This window comes from Rousettus aegyptiacus, unplaced genomic scaffold (genome assembly GCF_014176215.1).
Source record: "Rousettus aegyptiacus isolate mRouAeg1 unplaced genomic scaffold, mRouAeg1.p scaffold_m13_p_2, whole genome shotgun sequence".
In the NCBI taxonomy this organism is placed as follows: Eukaryota; Metazoa; Chordata; class Mammalia; order Chiroptera; family Pteropodidae; genus Rousettus; species Rousettus aegyptiacus.
Window position 1 is genome coordinate 117,820,647 of NW_023416295.1, and position 20,497 is coordinate 117,841,143.

Consider the following 20,497-nt stretch of genomic DNA (forward strand, 5'->3'; position numbering starts at 1 on the left):
GAGGGATGTTATTTATTGGGTGTTGCATCAAACTCTAAAATTCACTCACCTTACAGCAAGAAATCCAGCATTTCCTTTTCAAAGTTTCTTCAAACTTCCCCTTACCAAATTTTTGGGGATTATAAATTCAAAAAAGTAGCTGTACTATGAAGTGGTCCTGGATAGTCATTGATTTTTGGCATGCTACTTGATAATGAATTTAAAAAATCTAATTTTGAAAATTTTTTCCAATACAACTAGTAATAACTTTAAGTTTAGTGTTTTGGGGGGCAGGTTTGGTTCTGAGAATGCTGTGAGTTTTTATTCTAGGTTATAAAACTAAAAAATTATCAATTAAATTTTAGAATGCACGGTTAAAGGATAATGATACTCTCATCAAAGCAATATTTTTGTAATTTTTACTTTAAGAAGATCCATTTATATGTTCAAAACCCAGAAATTTCAAAGCTGTAAGAACATATTTACACACTAATATTGAAATAAGATCCTGCTTTAATACTTTTAATAGAGTATGTGTCTCTGTTTTAAATAACCACTTTTTGTAAGGTAATTTGTTAATTAAAACTATGTGATGGAACATTTTATTTGCCCAGCTTCCTTTCTCCTTCTGTACAACCTGGCTTATATTATATATGTGATTTATTGGGGAATCATCATGTTTTTATATGACTTCACAGTTGATTGTTTCTGAGGTGGACACATGAGTCAGGTTTGTCCTCACACTTGGATTTCTTTGGATGACTACAGTAGCTGCCTAATTGTTTTCCTCCGGCCTCATCGGAGCCTAATTTTCTTTTACCAGCCAGCATGATTCTGTTAAAATAGTCATCGGATCATTTCACTCTCTTGCTCAAAACCCAACAGAGATTATCCTATGACTTCTAGAATAAAATCCGAAAATCTTTCCATGGCTGTGTGATCCAGTCCCTGGCTACCTCTTGAACCTCACTACCTGCTCTTCAGGTCCAATCACAATAGCTTCTTGCCAACAATGCTTCCATCTTGGGTCTTTCTATTTTGCTATTCTCTCTGACTGGCACACTCACCTCCCAGTCATGTCCATGATTTACTCTCTCCCTTCAGTCAAGTGTCTGATCAAATGTCCTTTCTTCAGAAAAGACTTCTCTGATCCCCCCTATTTAAAATAGTCACAATAGCCAAGATGTGGAAACAATCTAAATGTCCATTGATGGATGAATGAATAAAGAACATCTATATCAACATCTACATCTATATCTGTTGGGAGCTGCGCCCTTGGTCTCTCAAGCCCTCAGGCTGTGAGAACCAAACCCATGATAAACAAGTCTTTCCGAGAACTGGCTGACCATCGAAGGTGCTGATAGTCTCCTGCTCTCCCCCCCCACCTCGGACTTCCCCCTGTCCTTACCACTCCTCACACCACCAGCTGAAGACCAATCATATTGCAACAGATACCCTTTGCCTGCCCCCCTTTGTTCTTGCCGTATAAATATGTTTGTTATCCAAAAATAAAATTTGAGGCTTGATCAGAATACTGTCTTGCCTCCACTCCTTTTTCTCCGCCCGTTTTTCCTTACAGGCTGGGTCTCCCTCGCCCCCACCAAATAACAAGTCCCGCGGGTCGGGACAAGTGGCGCCCAACGTGGGGCTCGAGGTAGAGACCCTCGCCGAGACGGACCCCTGAAGCCGAAGTGTGTCGCTCGAGCCCCCTCACAGAAGAGAGAAGTTCAAGTTAAGGACGCCTCTCACCGCTCATGAGAGTCACCCGTCCTCGGTAAGTCTCCCCTCGTCCGTCTCCAGAAAAACGGGCCCCCGCCCTCAAACGGGCCCCCACCCTGAGACATGGGCTCCCAGCTCTCTAAAGAAGCGGTCTTTATTCGAGACCTAAAAGAATCTCTTAGGGAAAGAGGAGTTAGAGTTAAGAAAAAGGATCTCATTAAGTTTTTTCTTTTTATAGACAAGGTTTGCCCTTGGTTCATTGTTAATGGACCTGAAATTCACCCTAAAAAATGGCAGAAAGTAGGTCGTGACTTAAACGATAAGCTCCACAGGGAGGGGCCCGATGTGGTCCCTGCCACCGTTTTCTCATATTGGGGTCTAATACGAGACATCGTTGAGGCCGCCTCTGATGACCCAGATAAACAACAACTGCTTTCTGTCGCTGAATACTGTCTTAGACCCCTTTCCCGCGCGCCATCCACTACTTCTCTCCCTCAAGACAAGGCCCCCTCTAAACCCTCTTCTGTGATTATAGACATGACCGATCATTCCCTGACGGCCCCAACTAACCCACAACGAGTCTCGCTTCCCCTATATTTGTCATACAAAAACGCTCAGGGAAGTGGCGTCTCTTACAAGATCTCAGGGCAGTTAACAAAACCATGGTTCCTATGGGTGCTTTACAGCCTGGAATTCCCTCCCCCGTAGCCATTCCCCGTGATTTCCTTAAACTTGTCATAGATCTTAAAGATTGTTTTTTCTCAATCCCTCTCCATCCTAAAGATTGTAAACGTTTTGCCTTCAGCCTCCCCATAGTAAACAATGTTGGGCCAACGCCCCGCTTTCAGTGGAGGGTGCTCCCTCAGGGCATGGCCAATAGCCCTACCCTTTGCCAAAAGTATGTAGCCCAGACCATTGACCCTTTTCGTAAACTCTTCCCTGCCCTGTACATTACTCATTACATGGACGATATCCTTTTGGCAGGGGCCGAGGAGGCTCAGCTACATTTAGCTGGTCAGGAACTAATAAAAGCTCTTAAAGAAAGAGGGTTAAATATCTCCCACTAAAATAAAAATAGTGAATTCACGTAGTTTTTATCATGTGCCAGCATTGTCCTAAGAGCTTCACATATAACATTTTTGGTTCTCACAAAATCTTGTGAGGTAGTTATTATTATCAGCTGAATTTAGACAGTTTAAGAAACCAGGATTCAAACTCAGTCTGGTATCTATGTCCGTGCTGTTAACCATGATACTACATTAAAGAAATAATTTAAAATAATAGTTTTTATTAATGCCATGCTATCATGTAAGTATTGTGTGCAATTAAATTACCTATATATAGTATATATAAATAATATAGAAAATTAATGACATTTGAGATCACTATAACCTCAAGGAAGCAAGGGTCACCATATAAATAAGAGCAGTTATGATATGAACACTTTCTTTACATCCCACATTAGTCATTTGTTCGTGCAAGTATTTATCAGTGAATGACCACTAGAACCAGCTTCTGTGATCGATGGAACTATAGCTCTTAGGAAAACAGTGGGTAGGCATAATGTAATGCTAAAATCAGCATGTGTAACATATTACCCTGTTACCTACATAGATTTGACACTGAACTACAGCTAAAAATTGAGGTCTCTTTGGGCTTGCAGCCCTGGCCAAGTGGCCTTGCAGGCTTTATTCTCCAGGCTGGTGGTCAGTAATTATTGGACACTCATGCCAAGCACTGAGCTGGGCACTTTGAAATAGACAAAGAAGACTAAGATAGGGAGTATGCCCTCCAGGACCTTAAAATCTAGTGGGCGAGACAGGCATATGCGGATAACTTGAATTTTTTTTTTTTATTTTATGAGATAAACGTCCAGTGAGATTATTAGAGCATTCAATTTCATATGGATTTATACACTTTTGCACAGTTTCTACTCTTTGGCTAAAGACATTATAGCTGTGGCAGTGGTGTAGTTGCCTCAGAAGAACGAAGATGTGAAACTGTTGAGCCTGGGAGCTCTGCTGGTGGTTTTCTTACAGTTTTCACATAAGAGGAAGTCAAGGAGCCTCCTGTGACAGAGAACACTGCCCCCAAAACTAAAAGCCTTCACCCAGTGGCAGAAGTGGAAGCCTCTGTAAGCGCCTCAAGATGCCGTGCGGAAGAGAGAGGAAGTATGACATCAGGTCAGAGTGGAGGATAAGAGCAACTTCCTTCTTTCTCAGGGTGACCCACAGGAAGGAGAGGGGAAGTCAGGTAAAACTGGCTTGACACTTCTGTCCTGGGAAATCCTATCAGGTGACTGAAAAGAAAACCTAACCCGCTAAGTCACTGTTCACTTCTATCAAGAGATGGAAGGCACCTTGGGGGAAACCCCCGACCACAGGCCAATAGAATCGAGAGGAGGCAGTCTTGCTGAAAAAGAAAAATACTTCTTCACATTCAACCTGTAGTGAAGAAATATTTCCATCTTGAGCCTTCTCACTTTCTAATGGAAGTATAGACTAAAAATTTTGTAAAATGTCATTTAGATTTCCCCCTCTTATGATTGACTTTTTTTTCTTTCTTTTTTCTTTTTAGGGAGAAGATAATCTGAGAGGATGCAGGGCAGGACATACTGTACGTGTGTGTAATAGGTTTTTTAAAACGAAGTCATAAATGTGACCAGCATATGTCATGATTGATAATTTTAATTAGCAAACAATGTTTGCAATTTTCAAAAGGGGCAAATCATATAAGATTTGAGGATGCCCAATCTTACTGTAAGACATTGACAAATGCTTAGAGTTGTTTGGAATAATAAATCTGCTGTAATTGGAAAGGAGCAAGATTTTTGAAGGAAAAAAAGATGAGAACTTTAGTTTTCTTATTTGGCATTGTGGTACCCATTACCTTTTAAAGTTAATAGAATAAACAAAACCTTTAAATGTCAGTCACTTCAAATCCTTTGTGGAACTAGTTAAAACAAGCAAACAAACAAAAACAAGAAAACAAAGAAAAATATCAGGATGTGAGAAAACAAAATTAGAAAGTTTGGTGAGTACCAAATAAACAGAGTAACTATAAAGGCTTCTCAAATTCAAAAAAAAATAACCTTAAGAAGGTAGTTCTAAGAGGAAAGTATATGAACAAACATGATTCAATGTTACAGTAAATATGAAGAGAATACGTTTTAAGAGAAATATACATCTGAGTAAGCCTTTTAACACTCAAATGAGCAGTAACAAAGAGGCTTATCACTGCTGTGATAGCTCAGGTACTAAATCAGCTTCTGTACATTACACCTGGGGAGACTTTATGGGATGAGACTGGCTTGACGTTCACCAAGCCTGTTTCCTCTTCCTGGCACAGAGTTCACCTACATGTCCCAGCTTTCCTTTCAGTTGTATGTGGACACGTAACGGAGAATGTGAGTGGAAGTGATGTTTACCACCCTCCATGTAAGTAGGGACAGTGTTTGCTTTAAAGTCTTTAAATGCACTAAAAATTTATTTTAAAACATTTTAAAACATATTTCTTCACTTAGATAAAAGCTGTAGTAAAGATATGGGCCTTTGGTAGCTATATTAGTTAAGGTAATATGAATGTCCCTAAAATGTATAAGGGTAAAATCTCATAAAACTTTATTTTTTTCATGTAAAGTCTAAAATAGATATATCGGATTAATGGATATCTTTCTCTTAGCAAGACCAAAATCCTTTCATTCTGTGGCTCCACCATCTTTAATATTTGGACTGTGAGGTCACTGTGCACATTTGTATGTAAATTTACAATTTACATAGTGTTTTGACTTATAATGGCCTCAACTAATTTGAGAAATTGTAACATATATAGGTGAGGTTCACCCTTAGTAACCACAACAAAGGAGCAATAATGAGGACATATTTCATTTAAACAAGTTTTTAAAATAATATGTACTTTTATCAACATAATGCATGTAGAAGCATTGATGCTTTAACACTATACAATGAAAACCTCACGTTCTGCAAAATCTCAAGCTAAAAATAACAAGGCCTATGTGGACAGCTAGGTTTAATACCTCTAAAACTTTACAATCAGAGCATTAACAAAAACAACAAAGATTTTAATCAAACTGCAAACATTATTAAATCTCTAGGGAAGTTTCCACCAATGATCGCAATCAATCTTTCGTAGTCTTATAACGGGCTGCAGCTTTCTTGACATGTAGGACTCAGGACATTTGTCTTTGTTAGAGAATGTTTTCATTCCAATTAAAAAAGCCCATATCAGGTTTAGCCATTTTAATATTCCACTGTTTTTAAACAGGAGGGAAAGTTATTTTGGCTTTTTTTTTTTTTCCTGCACTTGCTGTTTCCCAGTTAGTGGAAAGCTTAGCGATTCTTGAATCCACAAAACCAACCACTACTTGCATTAAAGTAAAAACACTTTTGTAACTTTTTGACTTTTTCCTTAAGGTCTTCAATTATTGCTATCTTTCTCTTAATGGTGAGAACACTTGTACTTCATCGTCTTAAAGCATTAACATGAAAAATGCTGGAAAAATCCAGTATGGACTCAAAAGAATTCTACATTTTATTAATATCATTTTCTTACTTGCCAATTGAGAATGAAGTAATCATATTAACACATGTTACAACAGAACAAAACTATATAAAAACAAAGAAAAAAATCAAATATTATTGTGGTGTAGTGAATTAACCTTGTCCAAAGAAAGGTGTGACCCTTGCCCTCAAATGGCTGGAGGTAACCTCTAAGCCCTTGGACTGATAAGAGTATCAGTGTTTAACTGGGGTCCTTCAGACACAAGGTACCAGCTTGACCTGTGGAAGGGCTGGAGATTAAGATCAGTTATGCAGGTGGTCAACCATGTCTACGCAACCAAGCCCCAATAAAAACTGTGGATACTAAGGCTTGGGGAACCTCCCCTGGTTGAATGTACTCCATGTATATTGTCACACATTATTACTGGGAAAAGTTTGTACTGTTTATGCCTCCACTAGGGGAGGACAACTGGAAGCTCTGAGCATGGAACTCTTCTGGACTCTGCCCTATGTATCTCTTCCCTCTACTGATTTTAATTTGTATTTAATCTTTGCTGTAATAGACCATTGCCATGAATATAATGCCTTTTTTGACTCCTGTGAGTCCTTCAAGCAAACTATTAGACCTGAAGGTGGTCTGGGGACTTCCGAACTTGCAGTTGCTGTCATAAATGAGGGTGGTCTTGGGGACTCCAAAACTTTGCAAATAGTAAAAAGCTTACGACCAAAAATTAGCAGCTCTCTGATCCATGCATTTCCATTCCTGAAATATACTTATCCAAGGCGATAACTTTTAATTCATTTAGCTTTAATTCTTATTTCAGTTTCTACTTAGCTCTGTATCACTAGAAAATTTCTTGCATTGCGTTTTCCCTATTTCAGCTAGCTAGTGTGTATATACTATAGAAAATTATAATTGACTTATTTTACCCTATATACATACACTTAATATCCCCTCCTACTATCTTCCCATTATAGCTATATTACTTTTTTTTTTTGGAGTAAAGTTTACATTATTATGATTAGATATATATGGTTCATAGTATTTGTTGTATGTTTTTACACTTCTTTCTTGCACAATGTTTGCTTTTCCTAGAGTTAATAAGTGGTGTTGTTTGGTTGGTTTTCTGAGTTTTCCATGTACCTATTACTAATTTACCATCTCCCAAAACCCATCTCTGATGGGGTGAAATTTCTTTGTAGTGTAGGAAACACATATTAGTTACATTTTTTTTTTTTTCTTGGAAGCATCACTCTGGGTCTTCTCAGTCTTTCAGTTCCAACAAGTGCTGGTTGCTCTGTAGGTCTGCTGCACAACTATCTTTTTGGGACTACCTACCTATAATGGAAAATCCCCTAGCTTATTTCCTATGATGGATTCTTTATTTCCTGGATTGCAGATCTTCTTTCTTGATTTAATTTTTTATTTTGCTTAAATATTTTCTGAACTTTCAAGATCCTTCATGAGAAATGTTACCTGGGAAATAGAGTTATGGGATCTCACATCAATGAAAAATGTCCTTATTCTAACAGTTGATTAATAATAGTTTGGCTGAGTATAAAATTCTTGTATGGACATTATTTTATTTAGATTTATTTATATAATTAAAGATATTTCTCCATCAGCCTCTAGTTTCCAGAATTGCTATTGAGAAGCTTAATGACATTCTCTTTCCTCACCCTGTATATGTGACCTGCTTTTCTCTTTTGAACTTTGAGAAACTTCTCTCTATATATGACTTCTCTGAAATTTAATGATGTACCCTGGAGTCTGTCTTTTTCACTCATCTGGCTGGGAATTCATTGGGCTTTTCATTTTGGAAACTCATGTTCTTCAGCTATGGAAAATTTTCGTCATAATTTTCTTCCTTCAATTATGTCTTTTCTCTTTCTAGAGCTCTTATTATTTAGGTGTTAGGCTTCCTGAATTAATTCTTTAGTTTTCCTAATTTTCTTTATATTTTTTTCAGCTCTTGGTCTTTTTGTTCTTTTTTAGAGATTTCTTCACCTTTATCTTTGAATCCTTCCATTAATTTTAAAAATTCTATTGCTATAGTTTTAAGTTCTGAGAAATTATTATTCTTTAAATTTGTTTCATGAATCTTCTCTTATTTTTTATTTTTTTCCCCTCTGCATCATTTTTAATTTTTTCTACTTTGCCTCTACTTTTTTTTCTATTTGTTTTTTGGGTTTTTTTTGAACTTTATCTTTTACCTTAAAATGTTTTCTGAAGTGCTTTGTGCTCACTTGTGTTTTTAGGTTTAATAATGAATTTCTAATTGTTTGAATATGTATATTACATGCTTAGAGCTTTTGACTTACAAGCATTCTAGTATGGTGATACTTGAAACTAGTGTATTTCATTGGGGGAAACCTCAAACATCAATACGTCTTTTCCTTTAGGCTGACCAGTTTCCCTAAAGATGAATCTCCTAGTCACCTGCTTCAAGGAACTAGGACTGATAGTAAGGATTTTGGAAGCCAATAGTCTCACTTTTAATGAAATCTTAATCTTATCAGGACATTTAATGTCCTCTTCAGTTGTGCTAGATATCTAGAAGCTTTCTGGAAAGTAAACTTCTATATTTGAAACAAGGTATGACAGGGGTAGTGGCCTAGCAAAGATCTAACTTATATACATCTTATATATCTTTTAAACTGGGTGTCCAGTAAACAATCCTGCCGTAAACTTAACTCTTTCAGAGGTTATTGATAGACAAATTCTTGAATCTTCTGTAGACCTGCAGTTATGAACTGATTTTTATCTGGTTAAATTCTTCTACTTGGGTACTTGTCACAAGGGAGAAAACTAAAGTTTAAGTCAGTTTTCACTTGCTCATCCTCTTTTCGTCTTTCACAACTTTATTGATATTTCTCATCTGTGGTTGTCTTCTTTTCTCTCTTTCTTTGAGCGCTTATAACCTTCTTATCCCTTTATTGTTATTATAAGAGTTCTGAAAGAAAGTAGAGGTAACATATGTTCTTGATCTTCCTTGTTTCATGTCCTTAAAACATATGGCCTCCACCATCACTGCAGCAAGGGAAGAGAGAACTGGAAGTTTTCTCAGGGGCTTTACTCAGCCTTTGATCCAGAAACGACACACATTATTTAAACTCAAAATAGCCTAGTCAAAAAAAATCACAAGATCTCACTTAATGGAAAGAGACTGTGAAGTGTTTTATTTCATGTACCAGGAAGAAAATTAGCCTGGATATTGAAAGTCACTAATAATGTTGACCACACTTTTATTGAGATCTTACTATATTTCAGACATTGCATCATTACACATATTAACCTAATTTACAGTATGAAATCCTTTGAGACACCTACTATTTATGTCATCTTTTTATATGTGAGAAAACTGAAGCACAGGGATGTTAAGGAACTCACTTCCACTCAACAAATAATGAGCAGTAAAATTATGATGGAACCCAGGCACCCTGATTCTAGAGCCTTGGATTTAACTAGTGAGCTATTTTTCCTCATATTTAATTAATCTACACAAGTTTATTAAGGAAATAATATATTTTGTGCCAGACACTGTGGTAGGTATATAGATAAAATATGAAAGAATTTGTATCAAAATGCTAACTATGTACTTATGGGTATTAAAATCAGTGGTGATTTTTTCTTTTCTTGTGCTCTTCTGGATTGTCTAGTTTTTTTATTTAAAGGATTCCACATAATTTTATAACAGTTAAAAACTATTTCCATTTGAAAAGCTAAAATGGGAATTTGGTTTAGGTACTTTATAAATTAGTACAAGGAGTCAGGACACAGGAATAATAACTTATCAAACCCTGGTTAAAAAATTACTATTTATTGGATGGTTATGGATTCAGAATTCTTCCAGTTAACCTGGGGAAAATCTAAAACTACTGTGTGGAACTTTGATGATGGGAGATAGAAGAGAGAGGAAGCCTTTTTTGTAAAGATGCACATATTTTCAAAGCTCAGTGCCATTTCAGGGGCCACCTAGAGGATAACTCACTTCTTGAGGTCATTAGGAAAAGATGCGCATAGCCCAGAGGATTAAGTACAAACTGTAAAGTTTTATTTGTTATCTGACTTAAAAATTCTATATTTCTTTCCAGGCTTAATTCAAATTCAGAGCTCAAATTCAACACTCAAGCCATTGATAAATTCTTCAACTTTTGCATCATTATTTCTCTTTGAATTCCTAAATCTGTTGGAGTTTCTACATCATGTAACCTTAGGTCATAGTAACATCTTATATTCTTCATAAATCGCAGTCATAGAAACATAGAATGTTAGAAATGGAAGGAAACACAATTCATTGGATTCATTTCTTCTTTCTAAGATAATGTAGCTGAGATGTAAGGCATGGGTAAAGGATTTGCTCAAAATCCCATACTATACCAGTAGCAGATCTAAGATCAGAATTTGGGACTCCTTCCTCTTAGGTCATAGCTCTTTCTGCTATATTAATTCGTGGGTTGTAATGTTGTGTTTGTTTGTTTTTGTTTGTTTTATTTGTTTTTTGTTTGTTTTATTTGTTTTTCCTTTAGTACTGATGTTCTTGGAGGAAGAGATCATGTCTTTTACTTCTTTTAATTAAAAAAAAACTCATTTAGCAGATTTAGGTAAGAGCCATAGTAACAAATAAACTTTAGCCTCAAGAAAAAAATTGATAATGAAACTTTAATAAATTGGTAGTAGATTTCAGTGTTCAAAAGGATTCACAAGCTGTACCTAAACTGAATTGGAGAGACTGCCATGACTAACTAGTGACGTCTGCCTTCGGCATAGGAGGAGAAAAGGTGATACATATGTCAGATATATTCAATAATCAGTTCTCTTCAATCATATGAACCTCCTGGGAAGGATGAATATGGAGGAGATAAGGAGAATGTGGATACCTACCCACTAACCAGAATAGAGGACTCAACCTTAGTTTACCAACTTGCTAGCTTATGTTTTTACCAGATTGTCTCATTGTTAATTTCTTTGTAACCCTTAAAGCTGTAGGTATATATTAAGTGCTCAATAAAACCTTACTAATTGATTGAAATTAGGCTATAAATAAAAACATTCACGAGAAAACTGTCCCATTTTTCTTTGGTACACATAGATCAATCATAGTCGTTAGCACTTAGTAGGTGCTTTAAAATTCCTTGTGGTATAAAAGTATGACCTTTAAAGTATGACCATAAATCTAATGCACAATCTTAGATGACATAAAATCGATAATATTGTAAGCTGATGACTCTACTACATAAATATAGTGTCTTCTATATTCTTTGAGCTACCTCTCAAAGTTTCCCAGATGGCATAAAAGAAAAAGGGGGATTCAGAAAACTCTTCTCTAACACATGGGATTTTATGAGTCAAATTGCGGGGAAAAATTGACTTCACGTTGACTTCCATTTTGTATGTCATTCTTCTTCCGTAGGCTAAGTTTGTATGATGTCAGGAGATCCGGAAGTCAAAATAGCGTGGGGGAATGAATCCAATATTGACTCATACTCAGTGGAAGAAATCTACACTAAAGTCTGGATGAGATAATTTGGCTGTGACTGCTAGGGATATGACTACTGATCACAGAGGAAAAAAGGCAACCAAGGTGTAAGTTTTGTCTTAACGACTCACTTAAGACTGAGGATGGCATGAGGTATGATCGAAAACTTTGCTGACGCTTAATGCTTAACCGTTGCCAGTTTTCAGAAAGAAAGTCTAGCTGAAAAGAAAAAAGAAAGTTCTTAGTCCCTTTGTTTTAGTAATATGGTCACACCTTGGCTCCTGGTGGGTTTACAAAACTTTGAAAGGATATCTTAGTGGTGAATTATTCTGCAGTCTCAGTGTTGGCTGAACCAACAAAGTGTGAAACCTCTAGTTTGCATGTGCAACGCAAGGTGTTTTACAGGCAGAAATGAGAGAAATGTCTTCTTTGGTAAAGTTGATAAGACAGGAAAAGATCATAGATGGATGTACTATTATAGTGACAACATTTTGAACCAAAGAATTGTATTTTGAAAGATGAAAATACAATAGCTTATCATCACTTCTAGCCTGAGATGCAGAACCAGTTACCAAATTTGCAGGAAACAGTGCAAAATAAAAATGAGGGGTCCAGGTTAAAAAGTTATTAGGAATTTCAAGGAGGTAACAACAGAGTGTTACACCAAAAGTAGGCTATTCTAAGTGGAGGTTCTGATAGATGGTGCAGGTCTCACATCCATGAATTTGGGCCTCCTAGGATGTTTTACCAAGAATTTAAAAAATTTAATTCACATTCTTACTATTTGTTAAAAACTGACTATAAGTAGTCTTTCAGTTACCTTTAAGCACACATTAGAGGCTATTATCTCACAATTTCTACAGAAAAAAAAAATCCCTAAAACCAAAGCCTGAGAGGATATTATAATTTGAATTCACATATCTAACAGTTTTAGGCACATACAGTAACCTTAATGGATAGTGATTGATTGGGGGACAGTTTGATTAGGGAAAAGGTCTTGGTTCTATACTCAGCTCTGTATTATCCAGTTGAATAAATTTCAGCATGGCACTTTGTTTTTAGGTGTCTTGATTTACAAATCTAAAAAGTGAGACCATAAATAATCTCTATAATTCCGTAATTCTGTGTTCCATTTGGTCATGCATGCCATCAAGAGTTATTAGAGCTTGGATTTTAGCTATGTGATTACTAATCCTGAATATCTGACAATATTATAAATGTACCTATAAATATATCTGTAATTTTCAATAGGCATTCTTAATTTACAAATGCCCAGACAATATGTAATTCCCAATTGTGTATCTCTCTATCCTTAACTCCTCATCCCCAATACCATATTCCAGTGGATAAATGAAGGGATGGGCAGAACCAATTTTTACTCTTTTCCAGAAAATTGGGAATATTTCTTCCAGCAATTTGGAGTTTGGCCAGTGGATTCCTGGATGGCATTGAATGCCTGTAACATGTCTCAAGGTTTTGATAAAGGTTTCATATCACTATGTCAACTGTAAACACACTACCTGGGCCATATTTTTCCTTGAGGAGAGCCACACCAGGGCTTCGTGGGCAGCAGTGTACTTACCACACTTTTCGCTGGCTTAACATAAGGGCTTGGTCCTGCACAAATGTTTGGATCTTGTTTATGTTTGGGAAGATAGCCCTTAAATAATTTTCTGGTCTTTTCACATAAAATAATAAAGGGAATTGTCCACATATAGTAAATGAAGCAGTATTTGACTAATGATGTAGCATCATGTTTCCAACATAATTATAAATCCTATTTAATTAAAAACTAGTTTCCTGCAGTTTAGGTTTGATAGTATTAGGATTGTAATTTGAGGGAAAAAACCTCAAAGTAGATCCTTAATTAAGCATTCAAAGTTACACTTATTCAGTGCTATCTGTGGGTACATCTTCAGGCTAAAATGTTTTTAGGGAAGAAAAGAGTGTTATAGAAGCAATGAAACAATTTCTTATTTTAAGAAACTCAGTCTAACATGTCAGAAAACACATGAGTAACTAACTCTAATATGAGATTGAGGAATGAGGATTCTAAAAAAAGTATGAACCAAGTTCTAGCCCTCTGTAGAGGATGTGTGATTAATTTTAAGGATAATTTTTGGAGAACTCATGGAAATAATGGTTTTTAGGCTGGGTTTGGATAGATGGACACCACCCTCAGGGGCACAGATGAGGGGAAGGAGAACTCAAAGCCAAAGGAATTGCATAAGCAAAGGTTCAGGGTGTGTTTTTATGACAACGACTAGTCATCCAACAAGCCTAGATAGCAAGAGATAACTTTTATCTTTCTTATTATATGCATGGCAAAATTATTAGCACTTTATATGTATTCTGTGATTTAATTTTCAGCTGAAGCCTGGAAGGGGATACTAGTATTAGGCCCATTTCTCCTTCATAGAGGAGTTAAAAAACTTATTCAAAATCATATAACTGGATAGCAGTGGAGCCAGGCTTCAAGTCTGCATCCATAAACGCAATACTCTAGTGTATACAGTGCAGGCTGAAATGCGAGGTGGGCTGGAACTAAAGTATGCCAGGCCTTCTGTACCATCCCCACGTGTTTTACTTCATAAATAAATTACTAAGGGAATAAGAAGAATCTGATTATATATTTTTTTGTATTTGCAAGAAAAAGAAACAAAAAAGTAAAAAAAAAATCTCCATTATTAATAATTATTTGGAACAATAGGTCATCTAGAGCTGTATTGTTCAACACAGCAGTCTCTAGCCACATGTGGCTATTGAATATTCGGAATAAGTCTAGTCTAAAGTGAGATGTACTACAGGTATAAAATACATACTGTATTTCTAGGATTTAATGACAAACAGACTGTAAAATATCTTAATAATGTGTATTAATACATGTTGAAATGATATTTGGGCATATTGCTTTAAATACAACATATTTAAAAAATTATTTTACATGTTTCTTTTTACTTTTATTAATGAGGCTACTAGAAAATTTAGAATTAGCTGTTTGCCTTGTATTTTATTTTTATTGGGTGTTGTTGGTCCAGAGCAATTTAAAGTTGTGGTAGATATTTTACTAACTCTGATGAAGGACTTCCTCACCACATTGGGGTTTTAACCACAATTTTTTCCTTGCTTTCTGTCCATTTGCAAGAAAAATTTTAAAAGGCACCCCCTTTGTAAACATTTCAGAGACCCTAGAATTTCCTTTTCACTAGCTCCCAACCACAAACAAATGATCAATGTGCTCTGTCAATGCACTGGAACAATGTTTTACCAGGGCAAAGATAGGATGTATCAAAAAATTTCCAATCCCTGAATAGTGTGAAGTAAAAATGCTTTCAGAGAATCCCACAAGAATGGCATAGTGGGCATGATGGGTCTGTCTCATTGTCAAAAGACCCAAGGAGTTGAAAGGAAACTCTAACTACAACACCAAAATGCCACAAAACCATAGTTGTTAATACATACTAACTAGCATCTCTTTCTATCTGTCACCATCTCATCTTAAAAAACTTGTGAAAATACGTAATCCCGATGAGACTCCAATTAGGTATAAATACCAGCAGCAAAAGGAGATGCAGTACATTTTTCTGATCATCTGAAGATCAGCTATTCAAAGAGAAAGATCAGCCAAGTCCTTTGGACCTGATCAGCATAATACAGGAGCTACTGATTTCAGTGACTTTGGCCTTTCTCTCTCCGAAATGATGAATTATGCAAGTTACATCTTAGCTTTTCAGCTTTGCGTGATTTTGGGTTCTTCTAGCTGCTACTGCCAGGCTACATTTTTTAAAGAAATAGAAAACCTAAAGGACTATTTTGTAAGTATGAACTTTTAATAATACTTGTTTGTGGTTGAAACGACTGAATGTTGACTTGGAGTTGTACCTATGATAGGCTGTCATCTCTAGTCCATAGTCATCTTGAGAAGACTTGGTGTTATTTTGACTAGATGAGTTTTTGACTAAATTATTTAGATTTTGCTTTAACCATCTACTCGATTTTCTGTAGAGACTAAAGAGGCATTCATAAATCTCTCAAAAGGTGGGCATAATATGGGTAGAAAGCAGGATGATGTTGATAATTTTGTGGTGCGAATCTGTTTAATTGTCATGTCGAGTTGTATGTATATTGAAAAAAGTGACTGGCTATTAGTTTCCAATTTCTTAGATGACCATGATGGTGAGAGTAAAGGATTAAGGTTAGCATTAAAAATTATAATCTGAAATAATTAATCAATTAAAGAATCAATTAAAATTTTGGCTTTAAAAAATTACTTATAGATGTTTTTCTCCAAAAAGTGCTTTTAAAATTCTACTACCTTGTCTATGTCATTTATGAATTACCCTTAAACTCAGTCACCTGCTGAGATTCTGTAGGAGTTATATTATAATCTGGCTTGAATTTTAAAATATTTTTTGTTTTATTATGAGTTGCTTTAAAATTTTTATTTATGATTAATTAAACTAATTTTTGCATTTAAAATATTTTATTATTTATTTAAAGTTTAGTATTATAATTATAGCTGTTGTACGTATGTTCAAACTTTAACAAGCTATTTTATTCTCACAACATCAAATCAAATCTTTCACAAAAACGTATCTGGAACTATCTTTTAAAGCTGGTATAACGACACGTAGGACACAGGTAGATGTTATAAAGATCTGTACCATAGGGGGGCAGTATTTTATAGTGGGATCTGATTTTTTTTTTTTTTAACTAGGCTTACAAATACATTTATTTATTTATTACTATAGTTATTTGGGACAATTGAAGTATCACTGGCCTTGTTTAGTTCATTTGTGATATTTCAATTTAAGGATTATGCTAGGAAGTATGAAAGTTAAAATAGCATGGTAGTCTTTGGTTATAGCCAACATACCAGCTTTTGGGAATACTTGTTAGAAGAAAACAGAAGGTTAAAAAAAATTAAGTGACTATTGTGAGTATCAGAGTGCAATAAAACTCAACGTACACTTTCAGGGAAATTTATGGACTAATTGTAAACCAAATTTCCTTTTTTTTTTTTCTTCCCAGAATGCAAGTAATTCAAATGTAGCAGATGGTGGGACTCTTTTCCTAGATATTTTGAAGAATTGGAGAGAGGTAAGCTGAATATTTCCACTTGCCTGATTTTCCTATTGTTTATCTTCTGATGGATAAATTCACATCAACCTCTCTTGTGCTCTTTCCTCCCCAGGAGAGTGACAAAAAAATAATTCAGAGCCAAATTGTTTCCTTCTACTTCAAACTCTTCGAAAAAATACAAGATAACCCGACCATTCAAAGCAGTGTGCAGGTCATCAAGGAGGACCTGCGTGTTAAGTTCTTCAACAGCAACAACAGCAAACTGGAAGACTTCAAGAAAGTGATTCAAATCCCGGTGAGATTATCTTAATTCTTTCTTTGGTTTCATTGCAGAAGGTCTTGCAAAAGTACTTAATTTCCAGAAAGTAGAAATTAGCTACTGGTACAGTCGTTAAAATTGTGAAATAAACCCATGCCTAAAACTCCTCCTTGCTGATTCCATTCGTGCTTTTGGTCAGTATGGGGATTATTTAATTTTGTCATTTGGGAAAATATTGGCATTATGACTATTGCATAAAGACAGGTGAATGGACAAATCCAGTGAGAAGGACATAGAGAATAAGTTGAGGGGAATATTGAGAAGCAGTTCTCTCATTGCCCCTTGTTTGTGTGATGGAAATTCTCTTGCTTTGGATAGGAGGCTGCATTTCTTAATGAAAAGAGCAGTGGTGGGGGGGGGAGGGGGGGGGAGAAGATTTGTGCTCTCCTCCCAGCTCAGCTGCCAAGGAACTGTATGAACCCAGCCTGGCTCAGTTTCCTCATCTTAAAAGGAGCATGTTGGGTTCACTATAATTTTTTGGTCTCCTTCGCTCTAAAACTTTACAATGCCATGGATTAAAAATGAGTATGAGGTAGGAGAAAGGCATTAGGGCATTCCCCTTTCAGATTCTGGTTAACCTCTCATATTGTACAGCCCAAGTAGAGGTGAGAGTGGTTGTTTGCTTTTAGAAAAGAAAACAGGTAGAATTTATACTTTATGAAATAATTGTTTTATCAACTCTTGGATACTAGAATGTCTCAGCTGGAGAAATCCTAGGCTCTCATGCTTTATCTCATGAAATTGTCTTGAGTCTAAAGCTTGAGTCTAGAAACTACAAGATAACTTTAAAGTATAAAGACAAATCACATTTTCCAAAATTTTAGTTAAGAGAGAAAAGCCTCCATATTCCTTTGGGTTTGGCTTTGATATAATTATAAGAAAGGCAGTGGCCCTGATATAACCTGTGCTCTGTGCAGCTCTCACTATACCTGGGTCTGCCTCTCACCCTTTTCAGATAAGGCCCTAGAAGCTGAAATAAGTGCTTGTTCTTCAGGATTTCTCTAGTCCTCAGTATCTTAGATGATGCAAAAGTGGCTTGGAAAAATTATAAGACCATTACTACTTTCCACTGATAGCATTTTCTAATGATCAGCAGATCTTTGGCCATGAGCCTAGAGACTGAAAAAGCATGTGTTTCTAATCTAGTGCTGCCATTGGCTTGTTCTTCAGTCCTGGATAAGTCTCATAGTTTCTGGGTGATGCTTTGAACACTGGCAAGTAAATTCATCACTTACAAACCTTACAAACACACAGCTGATAGACACTTTTTCTATTTTGCCATAACTGGGCCTTGGAAAAAAATCTGTTGGTTTCATTCTTCTGGAAACTTCAAGCTTCCTGTTTCATATGGGCAATCTTGAGTGAACTCTCAACCATTGTCCTCTTTTGCTCAACTGCTAATATATTTAAGGCACATTATACCTTTTAGTAATTAGTCCTGCAGTCTAGAATTCTCCTAGTCATTCTCAGAAATGTGGGAAGGTGGAAGAAAGAAATCTAGTGGCAGAGCCAAGATCAAAGCAAATTATCCTCATTTATTAAGCATGAATTCACATAAATGTTCTTATTGGTTAGAGTGAGAAAAAAAGTTCTATTTACTGGAATAGAAGTCAGGGCACAGAGAAATTAGCTGTGATTCTTAATTTTATATGTTTCTATCAGTAATTGATTATTGCCATACAAAAATGATTCATTTTTACTTTTAATTCCAAAGTGAAAATGATTAAACCGACCTAATTTGGAGGTAAAATAAAAATTATAGCATTTGTTTACCTTGGACTTGGTATTTACAAAGTGCTAAACCTATATCAGTGGTTCTCAAACTTTGGTGGATACCAGCATCACCAGGGGAGCTTAGTGACCACATTGTGGCCTAGGCCCTCTCTGACTTCATGCACCTGGGCCTCTAAGTTCTACCTTAGGTCTCTAGGTTCTTCTGCTATACACCAAAGGTGAGAACCATTGATTTATATTAACTCATTTAATATTTACAGCAAAGACTAAAATACAAGGTGATTGAATTAGTTAGAGAGCCTAGAAATCATCTAAACATTCTCTTCATTGTTCGGATGATAAAACAAGAGATTCAGAGGGGTTGGGTGACTGGTTCAAAGTCAGAGTTATTGCACGCACAGGATTCAAACCCACACTTTTTTGCCATTCCACTTCAGGGCTTCTGTTACTATATAATTTTGAGAATTCTGTAGTAGTAAATTTAAGGCTACATCATGTGCCCACCATATTACAGTACAATTAGCAATTTAATTATAATTTTAGTCTTAACTGCTGAATAAAACACCATTGTCTATTAAGGTAATATATTGTCAATAAAAATTACCTTTTTAAAGGAATACTTCCATTTCCATGGACCATGACATTAACAACAAAGTATTCTGATGGCTTATATGCCTGAAATTAATTTTGCTGTGTTCTTTCCCAATAGGTAAATAATCAGACCGTCCTGCGCAAAGCAATAAGTGAACTCTTCAATGTGTTGACTGACCTGTCACCAAAATCTAACCTAAGGAAGAGGAAAAGGAGTCAGAGTCCGTTTCGTGGTTGGAAAGCGTAGAAATAATGGTCATCTTGCCTGCAACATTTGAATTTTAAATCTAAATCTATTTATTAATATTTAATATTTTACATTATTTATATGGGGAATATATTTTAAACTCATCAAAGTATTTATAATAGCAACTTTTTTGTAATAAAAATGAATATCTATATATCTAATATATGTATTATTTATAATTCCTATATCCTGTGACTAGTTCACTTGACTCTTTTTGTTTTCAAACTAATTAGGTAAGACTATGTGATTACAAGGCTTTATCTCAGGGGCCAAGTAGGCAGCCAACCTAAGCAAGACTCTGGGTTGTGCATTTATTTCACTTGATCATATAATGAACATTTATACATGAAATGATGCTATCCAATCACTGGTTATATGTGATCATATCTGCATTCTGAGCCACTGCTTTACTGGCATGTCACACACCACCAAATATGTCAGATCATATGACTTGTCCCTTAATAAAAACATAGTGTTTCATCTCATGCCTGATGTTTCAGAATATTGTCGACAGTTGTGACTGTACCCAAATGCAAAGTAATTCATTTGTTGTTTATCAATATTTAACATATATGAATAAAATATAATTTAATAACTATTTATGCTGTGTCAGACTTTTTCTAAGTGAGGACTGTGGTAAATGTGCTACTTACTAATGAATTAGTAGGAGAAAAATCATTTTCAGTTGTGGAGACCTTAGAATTAGATTACGTCCCATTAAATGTGTTTCTCTCTACTGGCAATTTGTTGGCTTCCACTGCTCCATTTGGAAGCTGTTTGAGTTATCTTTCCAAAATATAGATTTAACCATGTCATCATTTACCTC

General features: G+C 35.8%; 1 protein-coding gene across 5 annotated transcripts; it reads left to right on the forward strand.

Annotated features, from left to right (window-relative positions):
• Positions 1 to 1,512: 1,512 nt before the first annotated feature.
• IFNG (interferon gamma) lies at positions 1,513 to 20,269 on the forward strand. Of its 5 annotated transcripts, none has more exons than XM_036237136.1 (6): positions 1,513 to 1,753; positions 3,626 to 3,951; positions 4,276 to 4,314; positions 16,730 to 16,798; positions 16,893 to 17,075; positions 19,543 to 20,269. In XM_036237136.1, exons 2-6 carry the CDS (start codon positions 3,847 to 3,849, stop codon positions 19,669 to 19,671), a joined length of 525 nt encoding a protein of 174 aa, XP_036093029.1. In that variant the 5' UTR covers positions 1,513 to 1,753; positions 3,626 to 3,846; the 3' UTR covers positions 19,672 to 20,269. The 5 variants fall into 5 exon arrangements, 4 of the variants coding, with proteins under 4 accessions (XP_036093029.1, XP_036093028.1, XP_036093027.1 ...); XM_036237135.1 differs by having other exon boundaries at positions 3,738 to 3,951; XR_004955749.1 differs by lacking the exons at positions 1,513 to 1,753; positions 19,543 to 20,269 and adding an exon at positions 11,633 to 11,805 and having other exon boundaries at positions 1,767 to 3,881; positions 4,276 to 5,135; positions 16,893 to 16,930.
• Positions 20,270 to 20,497: the final 228 nt, after the last annotated feature.